We start from the raw sequence: 23,780 nt of genomic DNA on the forward strand, positions 1-23,780 counted from the left end.
TCCCACCCCCAGAGTTGAAAATGCAAGGAGAGGAAATAATATTTCTGGAGCACTGGGAAAGCTGGAACCATGGAGTAGAAGCCTCTAGAGGGAGATGGAATCAGAAGGAAACAAAACTCTAGCCAGTGATGCAATACTGAAGCAGAGAGAGCACTCCTCCTTAATCCTTTATCACTAACCAGTCCCACCACTAGATGAGATGAGCCCAAAGGAAATACAAACAGCAAAGGACTAAGTGATGCAATCCTAGGATTCAGCCCTATGGGCTCAGGCAAAGATGAAATATGGAATCCACTGGGGCACATGGAGGGGGGGAAGAAAGAAAAAAAACTGCCCCCATTTTAACATGAAAAACTGAGATTTAAAGCTAATGTACTCCATGCCCTACTGGTAATCTGTAGCTGATTTGCATAAATGAACTGACACTCAGAGACTAGGAATTATTCAAGGTTATTGATTTCAGTAGCTGATAGATACAAGATCAGAACCCAATTCTTATTCATGTCTGGTGTTCACTTTTTTTGTGTTGACCTTTGAAAGAAATTTTAGAACCGTATATCCAGCCCATTCTGAAACATACATAGAAATGAAAGCTATGTGCTGACCTGAAAAATCATTTTTTCCCCTGAAAAGCTTATGGAATTCTAGGTTTCATGTAGACTGTTTAAATGGCATATGCTGTTTTTCCAAGCTTTTGGCACATTTCTGTCTGGATTGCAGAAACTCAGCCCCAGCTGGTGCAATGTGTTAGGAAAGAGAGAAGGGCTGGACTGAAACTCAGGAAAGTTGGGACCCAGTCCTGGCTCGGTCATTCTGACTTGTGCCACCCTTAGCAGTAGTAGCAATAATGAAAATTCCATAAACCTTTTCTTCCCTTGCATTCATCCAGATCTTCAGTTTCCGGGTATCTAATCAGGTGGCCATAACTCTAAAGTAAAGTATTAGATTTTCATGTTTCAGAAATGAAGAGTTGGGCTTAGAAAGCACTAGAGTCTTAATGAATGTCCCATAGCTGGAAAGTGGACTTAACTTCACATCTTCTCACTGAAAACAGTGCATTTTCTACTCCATCCTTTAAAGTGATTGATCAACTGATATATTTCCTCTGAAGAGCCAGTTGGTATTATTTAATACTTAGATTTCATCATGAAGGCTAATCTAGATCAAAGTATGAGAATCTGTGATTTTTGTCTTTGGGTTTATAAGCAAGGCTACAGAGGAAAGCAGTAAGAGTTAGTACATAGATATTCCTCATGTCTTCCTTTCTAGGTTTCAGATGAATAAATTTATTAACTGACAGCTTTTTAATTGGTGTTTTAAAGGAATTTAAAAATAAACATGTACAGGGAAACAAATCTAAGTGAATTAATACAGTTTTATTTTCTCCCTTTAACCCTGGTTGAATCAGATGCTAGTAATTCAGATCCGGACTTCTCCACTTAGCTAAAGTAGACTGAGAATTTCTGGAAGGTCTGGAAGAACCTGAATCTTTTACCCAAAGTGTTTACCTTTTTTGCCTCAAGATGGGGGCCCCAGGAAGTGGTACATATTGTGGCTGCTGACACTGAGCTTCTTGTTCTCAGCCCTGCTCTGTGCCCACCCCTTCTTCCATTTTTTACTTTTGCAATATTTTCAAGACACCCGTTTTCACCTTTTCAGTGTTATCAGCCATAAAATTAGGTGTATAACACAAAAAAATTAACTTGTTTTATTTTTCATAACTGAATATTTCTTTCAAGTTTCTACTTCATCAGGCTTGTTCCAAGTAAAGCTAGAATGTAGGGGTTCTCCATCAAGCCACAGAGAAGGGAAACAGAAAAGAACAAAGACAAAATGAACATATAGATATTTGAATCCTAAACATAAAAACAAATCAATAAGAAAGAGGGACGAAGAAAGAAAAGGTTGTAAGTTTTACTTTGATACTCTTTTCAGTCAGGCAAAAATATAACATTCCTTCAAAGAAAACATTTTCACTCACCAAAAATTCAAGCTACATGATACTATCCTATTTGAGACAGATGATTAGTAATGCTTTGGGAAAATGTTTATAATTGTTATGATGTTCATACACAAGGAAAGGTGGAGGAGAAGTATTTCAGTATCTGGAAGAATAGACTTAAGCTACATTATCTAGGTACAGATCATGGTGTCATCCCTTCTTACCTCTAAGACCTTGGGCAAGTTACTTACCCTCTCTGTGTTCGTTGCCTCATTAATATAATCAAGGTATAAACAGAATCTGTCTCATATCAATTTTTTTCTTATGGTTAAACAAGTTAATATTAACAAAGTATTTACAACAGAAGTGGAATCACTACATGAATGTCAGTTGTCGTTGGAAACACTGTCATCATCAACGTCATCATCATTATCATGACCATCACTCAATTGTACTACATAGGGATTCAGTCCAACGTTCCCATTCTTCTAGAGTATAATTACATAGGAACCTAATACATAATAACTATAGAACATCGCTATGTAGAATAGTTTAACCAAAGAAATACTAATGTATTATGAATAATATGCATTTGTACTTTGGAACATATAGCCTAACTCAGAACTTTCAATTCTCAGGCTTGACCACCCTTTGTTTCTACTTGACTGTATACTAAATATGTAGAAAGTTTTATTCATGGTGATTCTACTTGGTTTGGTGTTCATATACCAAGTATATTTTCTCACGATTTCAGGTTAGAAACCACCGACAAAGAAATATTCCAGGAATCAGAATTAGACATAAATTATATGCTGCAGAGGTGTCTTCTTATTACCAGAAGTCAGGCCAGAGTCTCTAAAATCACATTAGGGTACTGTTTTTATGGTATTGCGTTTCACCCTTGAGAGAATTAAAGAGCTGACAAAGACGTATAATAAATCTTACTCTGACCCAAACATATTTAATGATTAAACCTCCCAGCAATCCCAGTTCTGTCAGATAAAATAAGTAGACAATACATATTTTTACTCTTTTTTCACTTTCCATTTAGAGAAGTAGAAAAACATTTTGCACATTTCATAAAAATAATTACTATATTTGTCTGTTTCATTCATTTGGAGTTAATGCCTTATTTACATGGTTGGAATTTTAATTTGAGATGAGAAGGAACCAAGAAAAGGGTGAGCCGTTTTTTATACACAGGAGCAACTGGCTCTCTATTTTTTAATTTTTATCTATTTTCTTTGTCTCAATCCCCAGCCTCTGAGCCCAACTTGAAGGTGCGGTCCAGGTTAAAACAGAAAGTGGCAGAGAGGAGAAGCAGCCCCTTACTCAGGCGGAAGGATGGAAATGTTGTCACTTCATTCAAGAAGCGAATGTTTGAGGTGACAGGTAATTGAGGACTGGGCAGATATACACTAAAAAATGCTGGTAGGAGGAATGAAAATAAATAGTTTAGAATAAATATGGCTGTTGCATATTAAAGTTATTTTGAGGAGAAACATTTCTTGAAAGGAAACTATATTGAAAACTCACAAATAATTCAGTAAACCCTGCCATGCATTCACCAACTGTGTTAAATAGGAAATGAATGAAAAACAGAACTGTGTCAGTCTAGGCATAACTAGGGAATGCCAAAGCTCACCTTAATCTTTTCAGAAACAGGCAGTCCATTTTAGGAATGCCAACCAGAAGAATATAACTTTTAATGAAATTTGATCAGAAATGAGCAGAGGGAATGAGCAGAGGGAGGTCCAAGAAGAACACTTCCCCCATACTCAGACATGAATGTACAAAATACATCTGGGAAAATTAAACTATGTGGAACAGCAAAACCTTGACTTTTCAACAAATTTACAGAACTCATAAATGACTTTATGTGTTTACTAGTGAACTGGGACTCATGGCAGGAGGGGGATATATTGCCTTTTAGGAAGGGAAAGAAACTGTCATTTTCACTAGTCTCAAATGGAAGAGTTCTTATTTTTTTAGCTGCCTGGTTAGTGGTGGGGTGAACAGGTTAGGAAATTCAACCTGATGCCTTACAAAGCTTTCTAGTCCCAGGTGTACCTGGTCTGAAATTGGAGAGGATCTAGGGATATGAGAATCAAAAAGAGTAGCCAGAATAATAGTATGGACTACTGTTTATTGAGTACCTACTTGGAGTTATGTATTATATCCAGTCATTTCCTACGGTTGCATGAAAAAAGAAGTGGTCATCTGCAACCATTTTTTTCGATGGTTATACCAGTCTAGTCAGTTGCTATTGTTCCTCCAAGATCAGATCTTATCCTTAGCAGGTAAGGATAATAATTTTTAAGATGATTCGTTTTCTGTATCTCCTGTGGCCATCATAGTGTATAGTCTGGGGAGACAATAGGGAAAAGAGCGTGGAGGTGGAAAATACAGAATACTAACATGACTTGGTAGCTTGACAGGTTATTTAGGGGGGAAAAAAAAGAATATGTCATCTCCTATGCAATCCTGATAGATTAATATGTTTATCTGAATAAAGTATTATTGGAAATTTTTTCTTTGACAGACAAGAAATATTAAATAAACAATTACTGAAGTTTTTATTTTTAATATCAAGTATAATCACTAATTTGGACCAATTCTAAATTCAGAGCTACAGACTTTCTTTTTCAAAACACATATTTGTACTTAAGTAAAAAAAAGCTTAATTAAGTTTTTATCATAGAGGTACTTGGTGGGCTTGAGGAGTTGGGGAGTGAGTCTGTTTTAATGAATGTAAAGAAGATGAACATATCATTGTCTAATGTAAGTAGATATAAGTGATTTTTATAATTGGAGATAATATGCTCCCTCATAACAGGAAAAACTACCATATACATTGCTTTGCTTTTTTTTGTTTGTTTTTGCTTTAGAATCTGATTATCTAAGGTAGTATTTATTTATCCCAATGTTCTTTTCTATTTATAATATTCTCTTGATTGTAATTTTCTTCCCACAGTCACTTGCCATATTGCAGCAGAATTTTGCTCAATCTGGGTAATGATTACTTCTAATATAAAGGGGTTATGATTTGCTGGAGTTTTACTCAAGTTTCTTTTTGTTTGTTTGTTTTGAAATGCCATATTTTTCTCTCCTTAATTTGGTGACATAATGAACTCCCCCTTTCATCTGAGGAAATAATGTGTATTCAAAGAGACTTGCATGTTTGTTAGACACACATTTCTGGTCAATGAACTAGGACTTAAAGACACTTTGGTAGATTTTTTTTAACTAGTATGTTGTACTTATTCTAAGTGTCTTTGGGGAATCTGAACTACCAGACAGACAGCTTTATTAACCTGACCTCCTCCCCTTTTCTCTGCCAGCTTTCATGTAACTTGGATGAGCTGTTTTTGGATCTTAATAGTAATTACTTTTACTATCTAGGCAGAGACCATCATAGCATCCTAGCAGTTAAATTGCTGTTCCCCTCACATCTCTACATCTTTCTCCCCCATTTCATAGGTTCAAGTTCATGTTGTTTCCAAACCTATGCCCTCTCTCCTCCCAATAGCTGATGTGGAAACCACTTGCCATCTTCTTCTTTTTTTAAATTCTAGAGTTTTCTGCCCCTTTTCTCACCAACTCCATGTTATTTTAAAATTCTAAGCCTTGTCACACACCCATGCCTGTGATGCCTTCTCCTCCTCTCCCTTCTTCTCCACTGCCCCCATTTCATGAACCACTTCTATTCACTCTCCAGTTGCAGTATCATTTATTTTCTGAGACTTTTTCAGTGTTCCCAAAAAATCAGTTGCTGCCTCCCCTTCCAGAGCTCATCCAGTGCAATGTCGTAGAATCCTAGAGCAGTGTTTATTTGCTGTCTTGAGTTCTAGTGCACATGGCAGTGATTTCTAGATAAGGAAATACTTCAGTCTGAATATCACACACAAAGATATAAATAATATAATTTAAAAATGACAAGGCAGGTGTAAGAAAATAACTTTCTGTTTTTTGTTTCTAAAGACAAGATATGAAAATGAACCATTAATGAGAAAACAGTAGTTAGTCACAGAAAGGGCACGAGTTAGGAGCCTAGGGGAGAAGAAGCTTCCCGAAGTGTTTTTTGATGTGTAGTTTTCTCATTAAAAGAACAGCAAATAAAAAAGAATCAAAGATAAAGAGGTTTTTATCAAAATGTAAGCAAAATATATAGATAGAAAAGCAGTGAGAAAGATGTGTTTAAGAATTTCATACCAAAGATCTTCCTTATTTTTTTCATCAAAAATTTCTTAATGTTCTCTAAGTGGATATCCTTACTTTTCTAGAAACTATTAAGTACTGGGTTGTATTTTTAACAATGAAAACAAAGGGAGAAAAGTGGTATGAAAATTCAAAAGTGTTTCAAAAGTTTCCACAGTTGTTTTATTTTATTTTTTTTAATGTATTGAAATGGTGCTGTCATTCCCATAGGGAAAGAAAAGAGTGTTCTGCTGTATGTTACGTAGAGTATAACCAAAGCTCATCTTTGTGTGTTTTTCATGAATCTATTTGTGCTTCACAATGTTTTACAGAATCCTCAGTCAGTAGCAGCTCTCCAGGGTCTGGCCCCAGCTCACCAAATAATGGGCCAACCAGTAACGTTACTGAAAATGAGACTTCAGTTTTGCCACCTACTCCTCATGCTGAGGTAAGGCTCTTAGTATTCTGATTCTTTTAAACATTAGATCCTTGATAAGACTTTTAAATGAAGTAAGATTTCTGAACTGAAGTTTAAAGCCACCTGTTCTGTTATTTTTCTGTAGGCTTATAATATACAGAATTGAATAAACTTGATCTTATTTACAAAGTTTGGATGACAATCAGGGTTTGAAAATATTGAAATGTAATCCTCAAAAAAACCTCTTAGTGATTCTGAGTATACACTGCCCAGCAGTTGTGCAGCTCAGTAATAATTATGTTTACTTTTATTCTGATGGGGGTAGACCCATAAATAAGTAAAAACAACTTTGTGCAAATCTCTCAGTAGAACAGCCTAGCAAAGTAGGTTTTATCCATTTTCCCTGGCAAGTGATGAAAAAAGGAGCATTCAGCTAAGGAACATAGGGCTCCACTGAGCAAACATTTACTGAGGACCTACTAACTGCCAGCCATTTTACCTGGAAATGGGAATATAAAGATGAATAAGATAGGAACTCTGTTTTTGAAGAATGAAATATTAAAGGAAATTGATCTGAATTTATGCAGTAAACCCTAATAACATTTTTCAACACATAATTTATTGAAACCAATGATGTAAGAATAGAGGAAAATAAATTTATGAGTCAAAAAGAATTTTTCTATGTAGTTTTGGCATTATGTTGAGCAAAGGCTACTGTCTATAAATAGCCATTCTTATGGAATCAGCTGTTTTGAAGACACCATCAATTTTTTTAAGTTTATTTATTTATCTTGAGAGAAAGAGAGACAGAGACAGAGAGCAAGCACACACAAGCAGGGGAGGGGCAGAGAGAGAGGAGATGGAAAGAATCCCAGGCAGGCTCTGCATCATCAAAGCAAAACCCTACACAGGGCCTGAACTCACTAACCTTATGATGTGAGATCATGACCTGAGCCGAACTCAAGCATCTGACACTTAACCAACTAAACCACCCAGGGGCCCCTGAAGACCCCATCAATTGACTGAAACCCTTGATTTTTTTTTCTGTCATTATAATTCCTCCTTACCATGAATTGCTCTATGCAGGGAAGGCTGGTACAATAACTTCTCATATATAACTGCAACAGTTGTATTTTATAACAGTCATGATAACTGAGAGCTGAAAGAGACTGGTCAAGTATCTGATTCTTGGGTCATATAGCTTTCCTGATTTGTAATTATCAAACTTCCACTAAAACACTTACAGGAAACTCCCTTTGCTATTTCCTGAGATGACCCAGTTGATTTTGGATAGTTAGCCTGACTGATAGAAATGTCTTCTGTACATTATGCCAATATCTGTGTCTCTGTAATTTCATACACACACAGCACACACACATACACTTACACCACAGTATTTATAAATTATAAAATTATCTGGCTACAATATAATCTAAGGCAGAAAACCAGAGGTTATTCCTGATAAGCAAAGGATTGAAACCAGTGAAGTCACTTTTACTCCAGGGAAATTTGTGTACTTCAGTTTTGAGTTTTGGCTTTTAGAGCCTCACAAAACTGAAGAGATAGAAGGCAAAGCTCAGTACTGACCAAGGAGGATAATCTAACATGAAACATTAAGCTGGAATTTCAAAAGTCCATATCTGCACTATGTTGATGAGTCCCTCACCCCCACCCCCAGAAGTGTCTGGATACAGACCACAACAGAGACAGAATTTCTCCCTAAAAAGTTTTCACCAGAAGCTAGTTCTTGAATGGAGCTGTATGTAGCCCAGATTTACATAACTTCAAACTCTTAATTTGGTTTAAAATGCCCCAGGTTTGTTAGGGCCCCTTGGTCTCTGAAAAAGCAAATATAAAGCCTCTCTAGAAGAATATGCCTGCATTGTAGATTTCAAAAATTTCCCTCAATTTTCCAAGGAAAATGGGAAGAAGAGATAGACACTCCTGCTTATGATCATCTGAAAGCTATTTGAAGAATAACAATTCAGACCTTGACATTATTTCCAGATTCTTCATCTATTCCTTATGTCTCACCATCCTGCTGTCTCTCTTTCCCTTTTTCATTATCTTTTCTAAAACATGATACCAGATAAAATAAGTTCTTCACATATATTTCTGCTCATAGATATAAGTGGGATTTATGAACTATTGGCTAAATTATTGTATTAATTTTAGTGCAATTATATCTCAATATTGGTCCGTTTTCTGTGGTCCTTTAATCAGTTTCCAGGAAAAGAACTTGATCACAGACATTTCTAAAAAACTTTAGATTTCCATTTCCTTTCAATTTGAAGAATGTGATTCTCACTATTAGTGGAAGCACTGAAGGTCTGGATTCTAAATCAGCACTGGATGAATTTTGTGCCCTTCAAAAAAGCAGTGACATACTGTACTATATTCAACAGCATGTATGATTCTTAGAAATGCAGTGTTAGTGTTAAAAAGTTCAGAAGACCCCTTACAGTATGAGAGTATTTTATAAGGCTCAGAAACAGCAGTACAGTATCTTGATCGGGAAAGCATATACAGTCAAAGTGTATTTTACACAGGTTAATGGTGTGATGAACACACAACTTAGCATGATGGTTATTTCCCTGGAGGGGGGAAGGTAGGCAGTATGGGGAGAGACATGGTTTGTTACTATCAAGGAAAATATACATATTCTCCCGTTATATGTGTGTGTGTGTGTATGTATATGTATATATATATGTATGTATACAGTACTTAGTGCAACATTAAAAGAACAATAAAAATATATAATTGTGATACTGGAAATAAATGGCAAATTTCGGTGAGATTTCTCTTCACTTCAAACTTTTTATGACCTATTAAATTAAATTGAGTGTCCCTAATAATGTGACCCTATGTTTAAATTTCAAAATATATACAGTGAAGAAGGAAAATTAAAGAAATGTATTTATATTGTCTTAATCTATTTTGTATTCCTAAACCCCCTAAACCCTTTATTGTCACAAATATCTGTTTAGATTGCCCTCGCTTTTCAGCTACTTATAGAACATATTCTGTTACTACAAACCTTTCCTTCCACCCCCACCATTAAAAAAAAAAAAAAAAAAAAACAGAAGGAAATGTGATTTAATGGAGTTTGAAGGAGTAGAGGTTTTTCTTCAGGTCAGTGACAGGACATTCACCTCCAAAGCTGGAAAGACTAGTTCAAAAGCAAGCAGTGACTTACTTCATAATGAATTAATTGTGTGCCTGAACTATGATCCAAAAGGCCAGGTGGGCAGACCTTTATGCACTGATGGGTAGCCTCTCTGTGGCCCAAAACAAAAAATTCAACCCTGATGGCTAACATGTGGTTTTCTGCTGTGTTGCACTTACAGAGGTCTGTAATATAACTCATACTGGAGAGGTAAAGAGACAGCAGAATTCAGATGGAAACTCCACAAATTAATATCCTAGCTCTTTTACGGCAAAATGCTTCCACCTAAACTAGCAAAAGAGGAAAACAAATATTTTCAGCAATTCTTGATTAACAATTATTTTGGATTTAGTATGATTTTTACAGACATCTTCCAAGATTAACAATAGCGTTTAGTTTCATATCAACAGAAATATTTTTTGAGGTATGAAAAATATACATCCACTACACTTTGAAAAGTCAAGCCAGTTGCTTGGTTCACCATTTACAAAATAAATGGTGAAGGTTTATTCCACCATTTTTGGTTAAACAGCACAGGTGAGTTTTCATTTTGAAATAGTTCAACGGTGTACCTTTGAATGAACTCTTTATTCTGTGACCTATAAATATAAAAGCATGTCACCTAATTCTTTCACAACCCATGTAAATAAATTCCCTTTTACTGCTTAGAAAATAGGAGAGTCAAGCTGTTACTCAGGCTGATCTTGAGACTTAGACAAAAAGAAAATTTTATCTTGTAATTCACATGTCCTGTATAATTTAGATAGAGGTTAGGACAGAAGTAGGAGGAGAATTTACTCATAAGTCCCCACTGAGGAAACAGCACAGCCAATTCAAACGTATGGGTCTTCCATTTGACAGGCTCCACAGAAACCTGGCTCCAAAACCGACTACTTTGTCATCATTGGTTAAGTCGCCAAACTGGCCCTGACCTCAGATTTTTTATCTGGTGAAAGGTAGTAATGCCTACTCCAAAAACTTTGTTGTGAGCAATCAGTGTTCGGGAGGTGGGTAGTGAATTGTGAAGTGTGAAACGAGTTCACTTTTTGTTGTTGTTATCAGTACTGACTCCTAGTAGGGAAAACTCATTAGCATGTTTGTCTTCAAGCCAGCAAATCACATGTGAGAGTGAGTCTCCATCTGCTCTGACCACTTCTGTTCCATTTCTTCTATTTCTTGCATATGCTCACTCCTGAACTCGGCTTGTTGGAGCTACTTGTTTTACTCATTTGTAAACTTGGTTGGGGAGCTGAAACCTCAGGAGTTTCTATTTGCAGCTCTAGTCAGAAATGTCTTTACCTATCTAGTTACTTTATTGTTAATACTGTAGGCCTGTGGGTTCAAATGTTTCCATGAATATCAACACCATTATTTTAGAGTCCGTAGATTTATTTGATAGCTCTGTTAACAGTGGCCAAGCAGCTGCTTTATTTCTATTCGAACATTAGTGTCTGGCTCTGCTGTACTATTTTTTAAATAATTTTTCTCCAGCAGATTCAAATGATTTTTTAAAAAGGATTCTAATAATAAGGTTAAGTACTCTAAAATCATCTGAAATGTCACTTGTTGTGTTTGCCCCAGTCTCACATGACTCCTCTGCCTGTGTTTCATATCATGGTTGTTGTGACATTTGCTGTAAATGTTATGCTCCCTCCTGAGTGGGTGCAGAGGTATGGTTTTAGATGGCAGAAAAGAAAATGCTTTCCCCCCATCTTTGGGGAAAAGAAGCTGCTGTGACAAAAGAATCATTTAATAGGAATAACATGAGTCAATATTGTAAAGCAAGACCTTTAATGAGACCTTCAGCAGTGGCTTTAAAATGCAAAGGCAGCCCAGTTGAATGATAATTTTTTTTGACTCCAAATCATTTTATAGTAATACATTCTTGGATGTTCAGTAAAAATAAAAATGTAGAGACTTAGATTTCTAAAAAATTTCTTTATCACATGGAGATTTTAATTTTCTATCAGCTATCTGAAAGGACAATAGAAAATAAATACTATTGAAAAAATTACTATGAAAACTACAAGTAAGTATTAAATGATTAAGATACATATATCTCAGTTTAGGATTTCTTTGTTGTTTTTCTTTTTCTTTTCACATTTTTTTGTTGTTGTTGTTATTGTTTCTTTGTTTTGAGAGAGAGAACGCGCAAGCAGGGGAGGGGCAGAGAGAGAAAGGGAGAGCAAGAGAGAATCCTGAGCAGGCTCCACACTGTCAGCATGGAGCCCATTGTGGGGCTCAAACTGACTAACCCTGAGATCATGAGCTGAACTGAAACCAAGAGTCAGGTGCTTAATTGACTGAGTCACCTAGGTGCCCCATCTTTTTTAATGTGGCTTTCTTCTTTTAGATAGTCTAATATGGATATCTGGTACCTTTTAAAGCTAAAGCAGATTGAGGTTTACAAATATGTCTTCCTGAATGCCAGTCTATTACACATAGATATTACCAGATCATGTTAGTAGAGATACTTCTGTCTAAAGCCCAAGGATCTGATGTCCAAGGAAAGGGGGCAACTGCCCAGTCGTAAGCCAGTGAGTGATGGAGCTCAAGTGTAAGACACTGGGGACACACTTATTTTTACCAGTCTAGACTGCTTCTCACCAAGACTCTGTAGATACATATATTCTTTATCTAATGCTCATGTATATTGTAGGTAATTTTGACCATGTAGTAAATTTAAAATTCTATATACCTACTTTCTCTAGGAGCTTCTTATAAAGTAGGTGATTATTTACATAAATACTCTTCTATCAAAGATCATCTTTTGACTTTTTTGTCTTAAGCATGAGAAAAGTATTCCCCTTCCTCCCCCACTTCCTCCATTCCTCCCTTCCTTCTATTCCTTCCTTTTCCCCTCCCTCCTTCATTCCTTCCTTCCTACCTTCCTTCCTACCTTCTGTATCTCTTACCCCCCACTTCCATTTTCTTGTCCCTAGGCAGTCATTCTGTCCTGTATTTTTTATTTGCATGGGTTCTTACACCATATGTATTTTCTGCTTTGTGCCCAGAACTTTTCGTGGTATAAATAGCATGGTGTTATTAACCTGATTCCATTTCTTATTTTTATCACTAAGTATATGTTCTAGATCTACTCATGTCATTATGGATGCATATACCTAATAGTTGGCTTTTAATCATGTAACAATCCCTGGTGACCAGTGCTCCATTTTACCTACCTGTTCTCCAGTCGGATGCCCCAGTGAACTCCAGTTCTCACCCGCCACCAAAAACTGCTTCAGTATACTTTGTGCTTCAGTCAACATCATCCTAAATGATGATAAGTGAGAGCTTAATGAGAGAATTTCTTGAAGACACAATTCCCAGCAGAAGAATTTTGGGGTCACAGCATATAGTGTAATTATTTTGTTTTTCTGAATTACTCACCAGAATTGCTAGACCAGTATACAGTCCTACCAGCAGTGCGTGATGGTTTTTACCTGTCTCAGTCCCTATGACATTTTGAGATTCTGTATTTTTTTTCTAATTTTTGCCCATTTTCCTTTTGTAAGAATTTTGAGTCTTTTCATTGAAACTAACAGGTTGCTGATTTCAGTGGCAAAATTAATAGCTCTACTGAGAGACATAGAATTTTTCAGTATTTTACTCATCTGAATTGCAAAGATTATCCACAAGATAGGCTTCCAATTGCTATGATGGTGAGAAAAATTTTTGAAGGTCATTATTAAGATGTGAGTAGGTCTTCCCTGCCTCAACACCTGACTCAGGCATATCCCACTTCTCAACATCATGCTCTTTCAGTGAAATGCTACTAGCTACCTAGCAAAGCCTGGTATAAAACTGACACTCTTCTCTGTGCCATTGAAGTGATTTAACCCTACTCTAATTATCATGGTTATCACAGGTCATTAGTTAGTTTTCTACTTTTCTGTCCACCTAACTACCTTAGCAACTTGTGTGGTATAGGACATCTTTGTACATCTCCCATCCAGTGCCACACTGTTAATCTAAATGAATTGTTCTTTATTAATTGTTTTGTGAATATTAAAAGATGGTCACTTATACATTTAATATTTCCATTTTATCTGACTATAGTAATAATTTCTGGTTCTGAATTTTTTAGATTAAAACCATCTTCCCCATGTTCTAAGATGAAAATGACATTTTAGCAAAGCTCTGATTTAAGGACTGGGTCAGTTTCAAAATTGCTTCCTGGAAAAATCACAGCTTTGCCTGAAAATGCTTGTGATCTCACCACAATGATAAGGTGGGGTAACCTTCCAGCCTTGTAAGAATACTGGTCAGGAACCTTCACTGTCCCAGTGAATTGGTACCTTTCACCACCTCTTCAGCTGGCTTTCAAGTGTGTCTGCACTCTTTTAGCAGTGTAGATAGAATACAATTCTAGGTTCTTCCTAAGAAACACTAAACTGGAACAGATAGACTGTGTTTATCAAAAAAGCCGTATTGAGGAAAGTTATATTTAAAGAAAATAATTTGAGGAAAACTTTTTTCTAGGTCTGTGAAGTCATTTGTGATCCTGGTCATTCTGTGTAAATACTGTGCCTGATACCTTATCTATAATTGAAGGAAATGAACTAAGTAATGTCCAGATCCCTGAAGTTCTGTGATATGATACTATACCAGTTAGTCTCTGTGGGAAGAACCAGCTATATACCTAGGGAATATGGGGGACTCAGGACTTTGCTAGTTTCCTCATGAATGGTCTCCCATGACTTGAAAACCCTCCTTATGTCCATAAAGTCACCAAGGCTTTCACTTTCTTCTTATGCCCAGGTCAGCTGGTTCCCTGTTACACACATTTATTCTTTTCCATAAGCCTCAAGACCATATTTTGCTTCCTCTCTTTTCTAAAACTTCCCCCATGTCTGTATTTTTTTTTTTTATGGTTCCTTTGTCCTTCAGTAATCATGGTCCAATGGGGCGTAGCTCCTATGGCAGTACCTGACAACAAATTACAAAGGCTTGATTAGTTTAAAAGTTATATTCCTGATCCCGCTGGGAACCAGAATTGAGGAAATCACTCAGTTTTTATATCCATAACTGAAGCATAATGATAGCTTCAGAGTGCCTAGAAAGAATAGGTTAATTTCCAGAAAGTCCCTAGCTCAGAGCTTCGCACATGGTAGGTGCTGAAAATCAGTACACTGTTATAAGAAATGGAGCTCACTTTTGACATGAAACTTCAGGAGTTTAATCCCATAGTAAGAATATTCCCAATTGTCTTCACTTTAGTCAAAGCCCATGTGAGCCACTAGTCTGCTCCTGCCATTATTACATCCAAGAAGAAATATTTTTCTTACTTTAGTATAGGTTTGCTTCCTGGGATGAGATGGGAAGATATCACAGTAATTCGTTCTGGGAAACAAAGATGAAATCTTCAGTGAAACCTGTCATATCTTTGGTACCATTCCCACAGTGCATGTCAACTCTTAGTTGTGAGACAAACAGATACAACCCGGAATGCATATTGTACATGATTTTAAATGCTTCCTTCTCCACATTTATTTCTCTTTTATAAAAACAGATAAGTGAATGAAATATCATCTTATTATAAATTACTGCTTGCAGCTAATAAGCCGGTTAATTATTTTTTACTCCCTCACACATTCTTTTTGTTCTTATTCAAGCATATATTTCAAACTAAAAATTAATATTAAAAGCATATCAATATAAGCAAAATAAAAGCTTGTTATTTTAATTAGAACAAATATGAAACTGCTACTTAGAGCTCCTAATGTAAAATTGCAGTCCCACACTAATGACCAAATCTTTTCCCATAGTCTTCAGGCTGTGGCATTTTAGACAACTTTAATTTTGTAAAGGGATGCATATAAAAGCAATATGATGTTAAAAGTTTCAATATACCTCTTAGCTTTCATGCACAAATATCTGACTTGTCCTTTTGAGAAAAAAAAAAAATCTGAGTTAGCTTGGAATTCCCAGTTACAATGAAAATAACTCTGCATTTAACCTTCTGCTCTTATTATGTTAAGGCTACGACTCATCTCCAAACAAACCTATGATTGAGGTGATGTTTTGAAATAACATCCTGTGTTTTGGTGGCGCATCACTCTTCAGTGACATTCTGAGGTTGCATTGTATTAGCACATGATATTTTCCCCAGTTAATTGATATCCCAGGTTTGTCCAGGGGAAAATCTACAGCTCCCCCAAACATGCTTGACAAGTTATTATATTTACTTTAGTCAAAACCCGTGTGTGCAATATCCCTCTTGGAGGTGGTCTATTATTGGAGTCCCATATGCTTTTTGTTTGGGAAGAAAGCAGTCACTGTGTCATACTGTTACATGGAGTATTCTTTTTCAGGGATGTTGTTCCCTTGGGGACCATATCAGGCCAGAGTTTCTTAGTCTAATAAGACCTTTGTAACTCTTATTGTATAAGAGTTCTGGGAGGGAAGCAAGAGTTAAACAGAAAATGTAATTCAAGCAACCGTATTGGGCCACATGTGGGAAAACATGACTCTTAGTATTGGATTTAAAAAAGGTATTTTGTTGTAAAAAAGACTGTGATGCCAAAACATTCAAGGTATTTTCAGTGTAAATGAAGTCTATTGTGGCACAGGGAACTCATAATATTTTAACATTTACCTTAGCTTCTGAATATGAATGATCTAAATATACACCACACAGAGTCGTCTATTCATTTATTTTATATTTAAAAAGATATTATTAATTTAAAAAATCCTATATGGTGATATCTAACCTAAGGTTTTCTTGCATGAGTTTTCCCATCAATAAAATGATGTTTAATCCACATAAAGATAATGATTATAGCAACATTACATAGATATTCATTATTCTGTTACACAAAAAATATACCATAAGAATTACTCCATTTAATTGTTATACTTCACCAATTGATGACAGACACACTGATTATGGTCCATAAAGGAAGAATTTTGAAGATGAATTTGGCAAAATGAACATAGAAGCCCTTCATATTTTGCTATGATTTCTAATGAAGAGAATTGTAATTTGCACAATATAACTTTTGGATACTGAATTCATAAATAAATAATTAAAATACTTGACTATTTTGATTAATCATGATAATACAAAATCTATTATCTAAAATGTGAAAATTTTACAGTAAAATTTATGATATAATGTTTGAGACTCCCTTTTCTTTTTTTTTCCTTTTTTTCTGTTTTTTTTTCCTTTTTGTTAACAGCAAATGGTTTCACAGCAACGCATTCTAATTCATGAAGATTCCATGAACCTGCTAAGTCTTTATACCTCTCCCTCTTTGCCCAACATTACCTTGGGACTTCCAGCAGTGCCAACCCAGCTCAATGTAAGTCATTACACAGCAGCCCAAGTGATATTTTCATAGGGGACTCTCTTTCATTTCTTGTATATTTAGACTTCAGGGAAACTTGGTAGAGTTCATTTCTCATAGAATTCATTCACATCACCCTGAGTTGTCCAGAGACATTCCATTTAATTTCAAATTAAAGAATTATACTGGTTCACATAATATTTATAAAAATAATAACATTTATATAATGCTTTATAGCTTTTAAAAATGAAAGCGCTCTCCAGACATATTATTTTATAGCTCCACACAGCCATTCCATGAAACAGAGATTACAGGCCATTATTTTACAGAAGAAGAAGCTGAGGCTTGGAATATCTAAAAGCCCAAGATTACAAAGCCATTAAGTAGCAGACCTAGGACTCAAGCCAGGCTGGTATTGAGAGATGTAGCTTCTAAAGCAGGCAGCATAGGTTTATAGAATTTATTTTGTGAATGACTTTATTTTCAGAATTTAAGTTACTGACTCTGTCATACTCAGGGATACATATCTGGGAAACCTCTCTAAGAGCAATATTAAATTTTTCCCAGGAGATACAGACTGAATCAATTACTTAAAAGTCCTGACATCTGTAATAGGATCTTTGGGAGGTACTGTCCTTCTAGCAGAAGATAGCAATAATTATTTTATACATATTCCCCAAAATAATATAAATTTTTGCCCTTGTAAAAGATATGTAAGCTTTGCCTAGAAAAATTCATCTGTGATTTGTTGTGTAAATTGTACTTATGCAGAGGTCACAGGATGCATTAGGTTTATTTATTTCTAGGAGAGAGAGAGAGAGAGAGACAGCGTGAGCAGGGAAAGGTCAGAGAGAGAGGGAGTCACAGACTGAAACAGGCTCCAGGCTCTGAGCTGGCAGTCAGCACAGAGCCCGACGCGGGGCTCGAACCCCGATCCGCGAGATCATGACCTAAGCTAAAGTCGGACGCTCAACCGACTAGCCACCCAGGCGTCCCTGCATTAGGTTTAAAGAGAACATTATTCCAACCCTTGGCACCAATTTTGCCAGACTTTAGCAGCACATCTTCCACAGAGTCCAGCTTGTCAGATTCACATCTTTTATAATATGCCCACACCAGGAAATTGTAAAGAGTTGACCATTTTGTGATTAATTTATCTTCAGAATATAAGACCTGTACATGGTACGCTACTTTACGCACAAGCACCTTATCCTAACATTTCTAAATGATAAATTTTGTAATTGGGTTCAGTACATGTTATAAAAGCAATCAAAGAGATACCTGATTATACTTGGTATTTTTAATAGAGTGAAATGTTCTCTTACATGATATAGTAACCTTCTACCAATTAGGGAAAAGCAAAATTTGGTTGTTGTTTTCTGTCTGGGATTGAAGAAGAAAGGCTTAAAACTACTAATTTCAGCTATGCCCTTGAAATTCCACATGAGCCATTAGTAAACAATTGGTTCTAGGGAAAAGAAAAAAAAGGAATTAAGGATGAAACTAAACTTAAATGTTCATGGATGGTATTTTCACATCTCCACTTATTAAAAATTATTTTTCTTCTATTTTTTCCTATTCTTCAGATGATAAGCAAATACTAACACAAAGGCTTCTTATGACACATGAATAGGAATTTCTTTCCACTTTTTTTTGCATGTTCTAAGTCATTCCTACCAGCTAACACAAACATACACCACTTTTAATGTGGTCAGAGAGAATTTTTTCCCAAAGGACCAAGTACTAACGCCAGACCATTTAATGTTTCAATGGTAATACAATTTGGTGCCGTCGGATGAATAAACCAATGTGGTTTGGATTGAAGTTTCGTTTTTCTTTGCTTCCATTTTGGTGTGGATGAGGCCATCACAATTAATTTTTCAAGTTTAGCATTGCTTTGGCAAAGGGATATCTAATATTCCATTTCCCTGCTGAATAGTGGGAACTTTTAAGGAAAAGAGGCCAGGAGAAGGAATCACTTCTAGATTAAACATTGTGTTGACTTGCCATGTGACTAAGACAAACCATTTACCTCTTTGTCCTTCAATTTCTCCATCACTGAAAATTGCTTTGCTTCCCTGGTGCACAGCAATTTTGAAAGATGAAACATGAGTTTTGAAAAGAAACATGCCATATAATTTTGAGGTATTAGACTTCTGCTTTTGTAATGCCAAAATGACCTCCATTCATTAAATTCTTTGAATAGGATAATTCATTATTACTATTGATGATATAATTATTATTGCCTTATTACTGTGTTATCATACATTTCAAGTTCTTAATAGCATTTTTATTTGATCTAATTTCACTTGTAGTTTATTTTATTAAACAAAAGTATCTGGAGTGTCATTTTCAATATTTAGAGATTTGGGGATCTGCTATGAATTAATATAAAATACATGTTTAAATCAAATTCCTGCATATTTTATACAACCTTTCATTGAGTTGGCTGAAGAATTTTATTTTAAAAATTAAATACTGAAAACCTACAGCTCTGTGAACTTATTAGAGGTCATTAGAGGAATTGCTCCTTCTGCGTGAAACTCCAAAATTATAGACTGTCTTATCCAAGATTCTTTTTTTAACGTTTATTTATTTATTTTGAGGGGTAGGGGGAAGGACAGAGAGAGGGAGACAGAGAATCCCAAGCAGGCTCTACTCTGTTAGCACAGAAGCTGATGCAGGGCTCAAAAACTCACCAACCGTGAGATCATGACCTGAGCCAAAGTCAGATGTTTAATGGACTGGGCCACCCAGGTTCTCTTTTTCTTCAGCTTCCTAATTGCTAAGATACAGTCACTAGTTCAGCACTTTGAATCAATTTTATGTTTCCAGTATACCTTTTATTTAAACAATATATTCAGATATTTTAAAATTAAATTTCCCAGTTATTAGCCTGAAATTAGTAGTGTTATTATTTAATGCTAAAATAATCTTTAAGTTCAGTACAATGCTACTCAATACTAAATTGTCTCCCGTGCTTCCACATTATTTTTATTTCTTCTTTGTTAATGCAGGTAGTTTAAAAAGACATGCTCTTGGGCAAAATTGGTAAAGGCAATTAAGAGGTACAAACTTCCAGTTGTAAAATAAATAAGTTGAGGGGATGTAAAGTACAGCATAGGGAATATAGTCAATAAGATTGTAATAACTTCATATGGTGACAGATGGTAACTACACTTATCATGGTGAGCAGTTCATAATGAGCACTTCAACAATGCCGAATCACTATGTTGTACACCTGAGACTAGTATAGTGTTGTATGTCAACTATACTTCAATTAAAAAAAAAAAAACTAGGAGAAAAAAAAAGACATGCTGTTATATACATTTTCCCTATTCAGCCATCAGTAAGATGGAATTTCTTTTGCGTAGGGGAAGGGAGACTGATGGAATAAGAAACTCATCTAATGGTGTACAGACCTAATGGATGAAAGAGGATTAACATCTTTATTATTTCTTGACACAGGCTTCAAATTCACTCAAAGAAAAACAGAAGTGTGAGACTCAGACGCTCCGACAAGGTGTTCATCTGCCTGGGCAGTATGGGGGCAGCATCCCAGCATCTTCAGGCCATCCCCATGTCGCTTTGGAAGGGAAACCCAACAGCAGCCACCAAGCTCTCCTGCAGCATTTATTACTGAAAGAACAAATGAGACAGCAAAAGCTTCTTGTGACTGGTAATTAAGAATGGCACCATCAGCTTAGGGCTTTATTTTATCAGTGTTCTAACGTAATGTAACTTTATCCCAAGACCTTGTTAAAGATTTACAGTGTCATACAAGGGTCTCCCTGACACTTGGTGTTGTGGGAAAGGCTACTGTTTTCATTTATTCCTCTAAATACATGGTGGTGAAAACACCTTATATTAAACCTTCGTACATATCAGAGTCAATTACTGGTGAGTCACTAGTGAGATGCATACCTATTTAATGCCCTGGCATTTCTGCCTGTACCCATTTCTGGCATTTCTGCCTGGCATTTTCTCTGGCATGTTTGCCTAGAAGAATCACTAGTTTTCATCAAATTTCTCATATATCTATTTTCTGTGGCTTTTTGGCTTTTTGTCTTTTATAAAGCAAATTGTGTGTGTGTGTGTGTGTGTGTGTGTGTGTGTGTGTACATATATATATATATATATCTTTTTTCAGGCGGAGTTCCCTTACATCCTCAGTCTCCATTGGCAACAAAAGAGAGAATTTCACCTGGCATTAGAGGTACCCACAAATTACCCCGTCACAGACCCCTGAATCGAACCCAGTCTGCACCTTTGCCTCAGAGCACATTGGCTCAGCTGGTCATTCAGCAGCAACACCAGCAATTCTTGGAGAAACAGAAGCAATACCAGCAGCAGATCCACATGAACAAAGTAAGCCCCCAAGCCAAAGTCAAAATGTCGTATCCACCAATGGGGAGAATTGAGGTTCTCTTTAATGATCTGGGCGCATGAGAGGAGAATGTTGGTATCTATCCATTACCGTCAAAAGGAGATCATCATCCCAGCCCTCAGGGACAGCATCCCAATATCAGTATTTGCACCATCACAACAGTCACAGGATGTTTACAGCAATCTCAATTATACCAAAATTGAGATTATAGATTAGTAAGGGCTTTTATGACTGAGGACCTATTTTAATACAAAAGCACATACAGGTACTTGGGTACAGAACCCCATTTTCTGGTAGTGTAGGAAAGGCTTGAGGCAGAGTTGTATGCGGTGGATTGACAGCTCAAAAAGTTTGCACAGGTGCAGGCAGATAGGACAAGGTTAGCCAACAGAGTATTTCTCAGCAACTTGTACGTATCTATGTTATATTTATTTTTTAGTATGCCCCACTTTATTCCAAACAGTGTTTGAAGCAATTTCTCAGAAATATGTGGTAATTTTCTGGCAGCCTTGTTGTGGCCAAAATGGAAAGCTGATGTCTGTATCACACCACATCCTTAGGAGCTCTCCTGCTGAGGCAACCACAAAGAAACAGTGATTACACTATAACAATATCAGACAGGCCAGGCCAGTAAAACATTTTCAATGAATTCATAACCAAAAGTTATCTACCCTGATTTGCCACTACTCTCTGCTATGAGTTTACAAAGCAGAGTCTTCTTCTTCCTGGACAGTGTTATGGTCCTGGATATCATAATTCTATTCACTCTTCATTGTTACTGTGTCACCTAAAATACATATCATGGAGAAAGGTTGTATATTAAGAAATGGCATTCTGTTTACTGATAGGTAGCTTAAAAATGGATTACTATTTAAAAGCTTTATTGTATTGTGATATAAACAAAGCAAAACCTCTAGGACAAAGTTCAAATGATCTTTCTAATAGCACTTAGGAGAAAGGGGATCTTTATCATGTGCTCACTTTATTGCAGTAAGTATATGATAGGTAGGGCAAGAGTTTTTCTCTTCTCTTTGGCCTCCAGCTTAACAGGGCAGAGCCATGAAGGAAACACAGGCTGAAGACAATACTACTGAACAGAAATTTCTCCAGCCCAGCCCTTTGATGCTTTCAAAGATGATGTGTATGTGTGTGGGATTGGGGAGGTAGGAGCTGTGGGTGGATGGCGGTGGTAACTGCCTATCCTGCCATCTTTCATTCTACTGTAGACTATATTTCACTATATTGCATAATCTTTATATATCATCAGATTTATGCTTGTTTCGTTGCTATTGCATTTCTGTAAATTTATCAAATCAGTCTCACTGGAGGAGATCAATTTCCTTCTTGTGTAGTAGTAGAGTACTCGTTGACTTAAATGTGGCCCTGCATATGTTTGCTATCTGATGGTAGAGTTCAGTTTTTTGTTTTGTGTTCTCTCACCATTACTTAAAACTACTGGGTATTCTTGGAAAATTGTCCAGTGACTAGTGAGAAAAAAATTATGAAGAAAGAAAGTTTGGGAATCCTAGCTTTTGCCTCATAATATTTTGATCTGGAATTAGGTTCGTTAGATTCCTATGAATATTTTTAAGAATATTTTGGAATACATTTTTCACGACCTAAAGATGCTGGTGTTTCAGACTCAGTGGTATGCTAATAACAGAATCTTTATATTTTAGTGTCACACTTGAGATTTTGACAGGCGGATGCTAACCTCAGTCACATGGAAGAAACTTAGATGAAAAGCAGGCATTTGCATTTGAGCAATGAGAAAAGCAAATCTTATCAGAGACCTACTCCCATGTGGAGCTGATTCCCTGGAATCTGTTAAGAATTCTTCCCAAAATTAGAAACAAACCTATACTTTCAGGTACATGTTTGTACAGTGGTTTGACTATTAAATCTTGTCTTAATTAGGCAAAATGAAGTCCAGAAAACTTCAAAGTACAAAGCTGATCTTTATATATTAACCCCTCTCAGCTTGGGTGTTTAGATTACTCAGGCAGGTCTCCACTTGGCTTCTCTCCAAGTATGTATTCCATATGTTTGATCAAGTGGCATATGTACATTGGGTATTCTCCAGATTTTGAAAATATTTCACCTGCCCTCAATTGTGTAAGGGAACAGAGAAGAATCTTAAAGAAGAAAATATTGAATCTCTGACCTCTTCTGAAGTATTCACCATAGAACCATCAAGAAATGAGTTGCTACTGTTCCCCCTTCCCCAGGAGGTGATGAAAACATTTATTTCACATTATGTGAGGGCCATAACTTAGATGCCAAAAACCAACATGTTTCTTTATAGTTATATATTTATGTATATTCTAACCATTTTGAATACCCATTAATGAAAAATAACCACAGAAAATTTAATTTATGTC

The 23,780-nt window shown here is 36.1% G+C and overlaps 1 protein-coding gene across 3 annotated transcripts in view; it reads left to right on the top strand.

The window, feature by feature from the left end:
- Positions 1–23,780, top strand: part of HDAC9 (histone deacetylase 9) — a 718,836-nt gene that overhangs the window by 328,570 nt on the left and 366,486 nt on the right. For all 3 annotated transcript variants that reach the window (XM_039220715.1, XM_039220713.1, XM_039220714.1), the window contains exons 7-11: positions 3,203–3,334; positions 6,472–6,587; positions 16,905–17,027; positions 20,481–20,691; positions 21,163–21,380. In XM_039220715.1, the coding sequence (XP_039076646.1) occupies positions 3,203–3,334; positions 6,472–6,587; positions 16,905–17,027; positions 20,481–20,691; positions 21,163–21,380 (800 nt within the window). The remainder of the gene's footprint in view (positions 1–3,202; positions 3,335–6,471; positions 6,588–16,904; positions 17,028–20,480; positions 20,692–21,162; positions 21,381–23,780) is intronic.

This window comes from Hyaena hyaena, unplaced genomic scaffold, assembly GCF_003009895.1.
Source record: "Hyaena hyaena isolate Hyena2069 unplaced genomic scaffold, ASM300989v1 scaffold_904, whole genome shotgun sequence".
In the NCBI taxonomy this organism is placed as follows: domain Eukaryota; kingdom Metazoa; phylum Chordata; class Mammalia; order Carnivora; family Hyaenidae; genus Hyaena; species Hyaena hyaena.